Source organism: Homarus americanus, unplaced genomic scaffold, assembly GCF_018991925.1.
Source record: "Homarus americanus isolate GMGI-L3 unplaced genomic scaffold, GMGI_Hamer_2.0 scaffold49667, whole genome shotgun sequence".
NCBI classification, from domain to species: domain Eukaryota; kingdom Metazoa; phylum Arthropoda; class Malacostraca; order Decapoda; family Nephropidae; genus Homarus; species Homarus americanus.
Window position 1 is genome coordinate 8029200 of NW_024738608.1, and position 10000 is coordinate 8039199.

A 10000-nucleotide genomic window follows, 5' to 3' on the forward strand; every position below is an offset into this window, starting at 1 on the left:
AGAGAGATTCTCAAAGTCTCTCACAACACTGCAAGTTTAGTCGTTTGCATCGAGACGGCCCTTAGACTCTCTCTCTCTCTCTCTCCAGTAATTTCCTCGTGTCTAGACCCCTTCAGACACCCAGGGTGATGGTCGGAACTCGCCCTGGATTGCGGAGTTCCCCAGGGTGAGAGAGAGCCCGTGGTCGCTAGAGACCTCAGATTGTGTGGCCCCTGGGGGTGGTAGAGAGCTCCCTGGGGTAGTAAATGGCCCTTTGGGTGGTAAAGGGCCCCTTGGTTAATTAAATGGTTCATAAATTAGTAAATGACCTTGGGGGTACTAAATAGCCTTGGGGCAATAAATGGTCCAGTAAGGTAATAATTGGGCTTGGGGATAATAAGTGGCCCCTGGGGGAAAAAATATCCCAGGGGATAATAAATGGCCCTGGGAGATAATAAATGGCCCTGGGGGGTAATAAATGGCCCCTTGGGTGGTAAAGGGCCCCTGGGTGGGCGGGTCATTCCTCCCCCAGCAGGAGATGAGGCCAGCCAGCAGGTGTCGTCTCAGACTGTAAAACTTCCACTGTTATACACCCGAGATACTTAAATGTGGCAATATGGGTACACTGTCTCGGGTGAGTGGGCAGTGAGGGGGAGTGGGCAGTGGGGGGAAATGAGAGGGAGAGTGGGCTGTGGGAGGGAGAGTGGGCAGTGGAGGAAATGAGAGGGAGAGTGGGCTGTGGGAGGGAGAGTGAACAGTGAGAGGGAGAGTGAGCAGTGAGAGGGAGAGAGGGCAGTGGGGGGAGGGCAGGGAGGAAGGAGAGGGAGAGGCTGGGAGGAGAGAGGACAGGAGAGGAGAGGAGAGGGAGAGTGGAGGAGAGGACAGGGAGGGAGAGGAAAGTGAGGAGAGTGAAGGAGAGGGAGAGGGAAGTGAGAGAGGGAAGTCAATGGGAGGGCAGTAAGAGAGAGTGGGATGTAAGAAAGTTGCGGAGGAAGAGTAGTATAAATGAGAGAGAGTTTGGTGGGAGTGAGAGGGAGGATATGAGAGTGGACAATGAGAGAAAAGTGAGAGGGATGGAGTGGCTCGGTAGTGAGAAGGAGAGTGAAAAGTATATTGGAGAAAAGGAAGTGTATGAGGAAGTGGGGAGTGAGAGGGAGTGTGTGTGAGGATGAGAGGGAGTAGGAAGAGAGAGAGAGAGTGTGTGTGTGTGTGTGTGTGTGTGTGTGTGTGTGTGTGTGTGTGTGTGTGTGTCTTAATTAATATTTTTTGGGGAATATGCATATTTATATTTTTCGGGGGTGGGGGGGGTGATCCACGTGTTAGGTAAATATATACAAACACATGAGCGGCAACAGTCATTTTTTACCTTTATGTTTGTATATATTATATTTTTGGCTGTGTTTTATCCCACGAATAGTTCTGGCTGAGAGATATTATGGTCATTAGTGTGTGTGGGGGAGGTGGGGTGTGGGGGGAGGGGTGTGTGGGGGGGAAGGGATTGGTGGTGTGTGTAGGTGGGGGTAAAGGAAGTGGCATATAACATAAAGTAGAATATGTTGCAAAGAAGCAAGTGTATGTTGCTTGTATGGGCTATGTTGCAGGTATGGGATATGTTGCAGGGGGAATATGCTGCAGAGAAATCAGCATACGTTGTAGTACTGGCGGCTACTGTGTGTACTACCTGGGATACGAACCTGAAAAAGTTTTATTTGGTTGTAATTTTAAAGTTTTAACTTGGGTAAAAAAAAATATACTATGTAATGAGTTATTGTACTTTTGTGATGAGTTGTTGTACTGTTGTGATGAGTTGTTGTACTGTTGTGATGAGTTGTTGTACTCTTGTGATGAGTTGTTGTACTGTTGTGATGAGTTGTTGTACTGTTGTGATGAGTTGTTGTACTGTTGTGATGAGTTGTTGTACTCTTGTGATGAGTTGTTGTACTTTTGTGATGAGTTGTTGTACTGTTGTGATGAGTTGTTGTACTGTTGTGATGAGTTGTTGTACTGTTGTGATGAGTTGTACTCTTGTGATGAGTTGTACTCTTGTGATGAGTTGTTGTACTGTTGTGATGAGTTGTTGTACTGTTGTGATGAGTTGTTGTACTTTTGTGATGAGTTGTTGTACTTTTGTGGTGAGTTGTTGTACTTTTGTGATGAGTTGTTGTACTGTTGTGATGAGTTGTTGTACTGTTGTGATGAGTTGTTGTACTTTTGTGATGAGTTGTTGTACTGTTGTGATGAGTTGTTGTACTTTTGTGATGAGTTGTTGTACTGTTGTGATGAGTTGTTGTACTGTTGTGATGAGTTATTGTACTGTTGTGATGAGTTGTTGTACTCTTGTGATGAGTTGTTGTACTGTTGTGATGAGTTGTGCTCTTTGACAAGTTGTACTCTCTCACTACTGTTCTGTCAACGTTGTACTCAGCTAAACAGTACTTCACGAAAAATGCTCTGTTTAATGAGTACTCCATCAATTATAGATAATAACTGTAGACTACTATGCGAAAATTGTACTCTGGAAAAAGAATAATGTACTCGTTAATATTTATACTTTATAAAGCTGCACCAGTATACACACACACACACACACACACACACACACACACACACACACTCAAAACGCAGAGTACTACAAGATCAACACTGTACTCTGGGCAGGCTGGCTGGACGTACTCGATCACACATAATAACACAACAATTGGCCTAATTCCTCCAGGGTTTAGGGTCGTAGTGTAAATAATGGACAAGCTTCGCTATTCACTGGCAAAAAAAAAAAAAAAAAAACGTTTAATTGAAAATACATTTTTCATCTCTGACCAGCCCAACATTTTTCTACTCTCTTTTGTTGTTTTTGTTGTTATTATGATATTTTTTTCACATATATGTAAATTATTATTTTTTCTGTGTTATATGAATAATTTTTTTCGAGTTATAGATTATATGGTAATACTGGAGATGAGTTTTTGTGGCTTAACTACTGGGGTTTTTTTTTGTGTTATGTTATATAGGAGAAAAGTGTTTTGTTTATTTTGTAGTAGAGAAAAAAAAAGAACATTTGGATTGAGGGGGAATATTTTTTTTTTTAATGTAACTCCGTCTGTTTTAAGTGTACTGTATACCGCTGAGAGAGAGCGTTCCTGTAAAATTCAGATATATTGCATTAATAGTTAGACGTGAGTGTGTGTGTGTTTAGGCAAAGTCTAATGAATGCGTTGTTATTATCATTCAAATTAACCGTTGTACTAATAATGGTTAATTGCTGTACACTTCTTAGTTAACGAAGACCTCAGTGAATATTGTTTTTTGTTCTCAGTCAAATTTTAATGAGAAGAAAAATAATATGTTACCTGGAATAAAATTAATTAAATGTGGTGAAAAATATTTAGTGATTGTTGGAGTACAACACACACACACACACACACACACACACACACACACACACACACACACACAGAAAAAACCAACAAAAGTGAGAGAAAATAATAATAACAGAGCGAAGAGAGAGAGAGACAGGGAGAGAGAATAAAATACGGGCAGAAGGAGATACACAAGGAGAGATAATAAGACACTGAGAGACAGAGAGATAACGGCTTATATTAGTAACATACGGGTAAGGCCAGGAGAGGGTCGAGCACGCCAGCTATGTGTAATAAGAGTGATATTTTTACCCCACCATACATCACATACGCCCTTATGACTCTCTCTCTCTCTCTCTCTCTCTCTCTCTCTCTCTCTCTCTCTCTCTCAGTGTATTTTTCATTTGTGTGAGTCAAGGATGAGAGTCTGACTTCAGGATGTCATGTCATCACGAATGAGTCATAAGGTGAGGAAAGTCAGGTGTGAGTCAGACATGAATCATAGTGTAAGGTTGTAAGTCACGTTTGAGTTATGAGATGTAAGTTACATGTAATTTAGGCATGTCAGTCACATCTGTGTAGTTCTCGCTTGAGTCAGAAGAAGGCACATATGAGTCAGGTATAAATGAAGCATGTGAGTCAGATACAGACACATATGAGTCAGGTACAGACACATGCGAGTCAGATAGACACATATGAGTCAGATAGACACACAAGAGTCAGTTATACAAGTCAGATGTATTTTATATGTGTAGAGAACAAAGCAACACTTTACTGGCTGAATAAATGTTAACTTGATTGACTTAATCCTATTGGCTGGCAGCTTTAGCGACGTGGACTGACCTCTCCTTTATTGGCTAATTCACTGAGGTGACTCGGCAGGGGGGGAGGGGAGCGACACCTGACTTGCATCTCTGACTCACATCCCTGACTCACATACCTGACTCGCATACCTTTTCCACATACCTGGCTCACTTAGGATATTATATACTTACATGTGACCTGAGGAACTTAAACTTACATAAATCACCTGAGAGAATCACCTGTTTACAACCCCTTAACCATCCCATACTAATACCTTAACTTAATACTGTATCTTTAACTCGCTGGGTATTTAACTGACCGAGAATGGTAATGGATGCAGCCGTAACTTACCTGTATTTAACTGTAATTAGTATGCCAGGATGTGAAGGGTGAGTTATTTGTACGTAACCAGTAATATAATTATAGGTCCGGCAGAATTATCACACACGCACGCGCGCGCGAATTAAAAGCAAGTGATTATCTGTTAAAAGCTTTGTTTAACGTTAGGTAATGGATATTTTTGCTGGTGAATAGTGTGTGTGTGTGTGTGTGTGTGTGTGTGTGTGTGTGTGTGTGTGTGTGTGTGTTTACCCAGTCTTACACCAGTACTAGATACAACACAAACTTTATTGAACCAATAGTCCTTCCCCTTCCTCTCTCTTTCCTTTCCTCCCTCACTCCCTCCTTCCCTCTCCCTTCCCTCCCCCCTCCTCCGTGTGTCAGTTTATTACTGATCTTATTATTACTACTATTAATAGTATTTTTATTAATATTCATGTTTTATTATTATTATTATTATTATTATTATTATTATTATTTTTATTATTATTATTATTATTATTATTATTATTATTATTATTATTATTATTATTATTATTATTATTATTATTACACTGTAGGTCCCAACAGTTCCCGCAGAAGCTACATCGTTAAAAGTAACTCGACTCACCACGACACTACAAATGCAGGAATCTGATCCCAATTAAGTGTGGTGTGAGGTGTCTATTGTATTTGGGGAAGCTCGATTAAAGTCAGCATTCAGTAAACTCACTCATGGCAGACGCTTGGCTAAGGGAAGGAGAGGGAGAGAGAGGGGAAGGGCAGGCGTGCAGGGTGGGGTTCTCCGGGGTGCCTAATGGCTGGTATCTCTTAGTGTTTTGTTTGCACACACAGTCTCTCTTGCCCTTTGTTTGCTGTCGCGTTGTAATTCTGAACCAACTGTTTTTATTATTATTCTTTTAGTCGGAGGTGTGTGTACCCAGGCCATGACTAAGAGCGGTAACAAATTTGTGCCTGTATGCCATGCTTGAGGTGAATGTGTTGTAAAAGGTGATGCTAGTGGCGGTGGCGTTGGTAATTAATCGGTGTGTGTGTGTGTGTGTGTGTGTGTGTGTGTGTGTGTGTGTGTGTGTGTGTGTGTGTGTTGTTGACTGTGGCTCCCGCGCTCTTAATTTGATTGCGATGGTGTGTTAAAATGGTTCACGTGTGCCGTACTCAGTTGACACAGCGAGGTTGTAATAAATTGGCCAAAGTTTCCATTGTATTTCATTAGCTACAGTGCCTATACCGACCCATTTGTTGTTGTGAGTGACGGGAAAGAGCTTTTTGATAAATCCCTCTAAATTCTTGGCTTATTCATATTTGGTTCTAGGAGTCGTTCACAGTTAACGCACAACATATGTCCCTCTGTTAATCGATAAACTCACTCAGTTAATCGTATCCGTTGAGCGCCGCAAGTGAGAACAATTACTGGTGAGCACTGTAGCAACGGTTTAATGTATAGCAAGATGGATTACAGAGCTTCCACTGTTAGATTGATTTTCTGCAGTTTCTCCCCTAAATTTATCGCGTCTGATTTTGACTGCGTTGATAGTAGTAAATGTATAAATAGTAGTAGTAGTAGTAGTAGTAGTAGTAGGAGTAGTAGTGAGTAGTAGGACTAGTGAGTAGTATTGAGTAGTGAGTAGTAGGAGTAGTAGTGAGTAGTAGGAGTAGTATTTCAGTCCTTATTGACTATATGTCATGTTTTTATTCATCTCTCTCTCTCTCTCTCTCTCTCTCTCTCTCTCTCTCTCTCTCTCCCCCTCCCCCTAAGGCCACAATAAGACGGTCACATATCAAGCTGTCAGCGCTTAACCATTTTACGACAAGAGCCTCCACGCCAGTGTGTGTGTGTGTGCGTGCGTGCGTGCGTGCGTGTGCGTGCGTGCGTATGCTTGCGCGTGTGTGTGTGTGTGTGAGAGTGCATGCCCGTCCGTCCGTCCGTTCGTTCGTCCATCCATCCATCCATCCATCCATCCATCCTTACTCTCACGTGGTGGAGCTTATGACGTGTAACTTGCAACACTATGCTATACAGTTCTGACGCCCACAAAAGTAAATATATATATATAGTAAAAACTTGTACTCATCCACAAAAAATAAATAAATATAAAAACGTGGTCACTATTTCTCTCCCCCATTGAAGAAAATTCATGGATAGTGTTTACGTATTCATGTTTCTTGTGGCTCCTCTCACTCACTCTCACACTGTGGCTTTTCAGCGCCAGGGTTTGTGTGTAAGAGTTATGTCGACTCCTCTCCAGACTTCAGAGTTCCCAATATTGCCTCATAAAATACGGCTCTCTCTCTCTCTCTCTCTCTCTCTCTCTCTCTCTCTCTCTCTCTCTCTCTCTCTCTCTCTCTCTCTCAGTTAAACAGATAGTTAAATTTGTGCTGACATTTCCTGACGAAGTTATAGTCTATTATTATTATTATTGTTGTTATTATTACCACTTGCGTCTCTCATTAAGGCTTCATCACCTAAACACCACAAATTCGCTGGGAAGCTTTTTTGATATTTTTTATTTACCTCCAACTATTCATCCACAATCTGTTTCGAGTTCGTTACGACCGTTAATTTCGTTAGAGTGGAAATTTATTTTCAATTTAAAACCAACGGCGTACGGGGGAGAAGAATTGATTAACCGTGGGAGTCATTTGTCTCGTGGCGTTAAGAAAAAATAATGGAAGAACGACACGGTTGAACCTCCCCTTTGACCTGTTATTAGTAGTTAAGATAGTTTTAGCGGAGCTGACTGGGCAGGGAGAAGGAAAGGGAAGTGGAAGGGAGAGGGGGATGGATGGAAAGAGGAAAGGATCAGAGGAAGGCGGAAGGAAGTGAGAGACAGTAGATAAAATGGAGTGAAGGGGGGACTGGGCATAGAGGATATAGGGAGATAGCAAGAAGAAAAGGAGAGTAAAGAAGGAAACGGACAGAGAGAAGGAAGGGTAAGGGAGAGGATGGAGAAGAGGGAGTGGAAGCAGGGAGAAGAGAAGAGAGGGAGTAGGGAGAACAGAGAGGGATGGAGAAGAGAAAAGAGGGCGCATGAAGAACAGAGAGGGAGGGAGGAAGGGAAGAGAAGAAGAGGACGCAGGGAGGAGAGAAAGGAGGGAGCAGGGGTAACGTAAAGGGAGGGAGAAGAGAGAAGAGGTAGGGAGGAGACAGAGAGAGGGGAGGATTGGGAAAACAGAGAGGTAGGGAAGGGGGAGAAAGAGGAGGGAGCAGGGAGAATAGAGATGGGCGAAGGAAGGATAAGAATTGGGCGCAGGGAGAACAAAGAGGGAGGGAGGGGGAAGATGAGGACGCAGGGAGGGGGGTAGATGAAGAAGAAAGGGAGGAGGGAGTGTGAGGGTGACCATTAATCTTATAGAGATACACAGCAGGAGCCTCCATTATCCAGGGTCTAGGATAATCAACATCACACACGCCTCAACCATTAACACTTTTTCCGGGAGATTGTAAACCCCGGATGTGGGGAAACTGGCGAATCGTGGCTGCTTGGATTATGTCTTGGTGGATTATCCGTGGATTGTTTCGTATCGTGGGTCGTTTCGTATCGTGGGTCGTTTCGTATCGTAAGTCGCTTCGTATCGTGGCTAAAGGGAACCTGATTTGAGATTGACATTTCGACATGTTATGATTCATCAATGGTTTAAGCTTCGAATTGTAATGTATCTGTATCAAAGTTTCATAAATAATGCTTCGAAGTGTATTTTCTATTTCAATCAATAATAGATTTTACTTTGAAACTTATTTATATTTCGAACCAATATGAATGAGGCTTCAATCTTTCATAGACCATCGTTCGAACCAACATGAACGAGGCTTCAAATCTACCATGACCCATCGTTCAAACCATCATGAACGAGGTTTTAAATGCACCATGGATCACATTTCGAGACTTCATTGAAACATTTATAATAGTAATGAAATATCACGCCGGTACTTTTTCCCCCCCGTAAATATCACCAACATTTTCCCCAGTATTAGATAATGAAAAAGAACTTGGCGTGTATGAAGCTGATATAAACAAATGTATATCACCAATAGACTCTTTTTTTTTTTCAGCCAACTTTTTAATTTCGTGGATTATTTTGCGCTGTTATTAAAATAGCTACAGTGAGTCAGCTTTTGGGTGATGAGTGTTAAAAGGGCGTCTATGATGGCGTTTGGGGTTTGTTTATTAAATTTTCTTATAAAACTTATGAATTTATCATTTAATGAAGAATATATAATGTGCCTTATACTGTATATAGTGTATGGATGTTAATACAATTAATCAACTGCTGTAGTTTTATAATACATTACGTCTTATGTTGAAAGCATCTTGAATGACCCGGACTACATAAAAAAAAAAATAACTATTAGAAATACTTGTGGGGGTGGTGTGTGGTGTGGTGTGGTATAGTATGGTATGGTGTGGTATGGTGTGGTATGTGTATTATAGTTTTTGAAAGACACGCTCCAGGGGGAAAAAAGTGTTCATAAACAATGAAAGATTTGGGTTTTCAAACGTGCAGGAGCAAAGAGAGTTTTACTGAGAGGAAAATATTTTTTAAGCCATAAAGGAGAGGTTAAAAAAATTACTGTAGTAGTATTTTTTTTGTCTATTTCTTACACACACACACACACACACACACACACACACACACACACACACACAAGCGAGGGAACAAACAATAAGGCTTTACATATCGTTCTTTTAATGTTTCACTCAATATACGTTCACATTCCCGCGCCATTTTATTATCAAAAACAAAACCCCCCAAAAATACATTGAGACATCGATTTTTGTTTTTTTGCTTCGGTTAAAGAGTTTATTTTATTTCTATACAAAATAATATTTATTTTCTTTTAACACTTACTTCAAAATTCTGCAGGTGCCACGCTGTTATTATCTGTATATAAAAAAATATTAAATTCTCTGTAAAACTTGAGTGTAAATTCAGTACAGGAGACACCTATTCTATTAACCTTCCATAAGTAATTACACACCTGATACTCAATGCAAAATTTTAAAAAGCCGTAATTTATCATGGCTAAACCCTATCATGTTACAGTATATACACCACATACTAAAACAAGTGATATTTCTTTGCTAGCTAAAACAAAGTCGAAAACTCGGCAGCAGAGACTTGTGACATTAACCGTATATAATTAATTCTTACTTGATACTCTTGATAAAACTTAAAAGTCGAAAATTATCATAGGACATTTTGTTGTATTAAAAGTATGCAAATAATATGTATCTAATATTCTTGTCACGTTAAAACGTCGAAATTCTTCGCGGGGACAATGTGATATGGGGGGGTGGGGGGTCAACACCGTGTCTGACGTCAAGACTGAAACGCTCTTGTTCAGCGCGTAATTTAATGATGGTAAAATAACTTACTCATGAATAAAGAATGAACTATGTATATGGGGCAAAAAACTGGTATTAGACCGAAGGTCGTTCTTGCTTAACGGGTAAATTACCGTCTGTATTAGTGGAGGCAGTGACTCGTGGGGAAAAACTATTATAAGTCTGTCCATCGTACAA

The 10000-nt window shown here is 40.9% G+C and overlaps 1 protein-coding gene across 1 annotated transcript in view; it reads right to left on the bottom strand.

Moving 5' to 3' along the window:
- Positions 1–10000, bottom strand: part of LOC121874172 (GATA zinc finger domain-containing protein 14-like) — a 65098-nt gene that overhangs the window by 32367 nt on the left and 22731 nt on the right. Inside the window, exon 5 of the mRNA XM_042378159.1 lies at positions 1754–2385. Within this exon, the coding sequence (XP_042234093.1) occupies positions 1754–2385 (632 nt within the window). The remainder of the gene's footprint in view (positions 1–1753; positions 2386–10000) is intronic.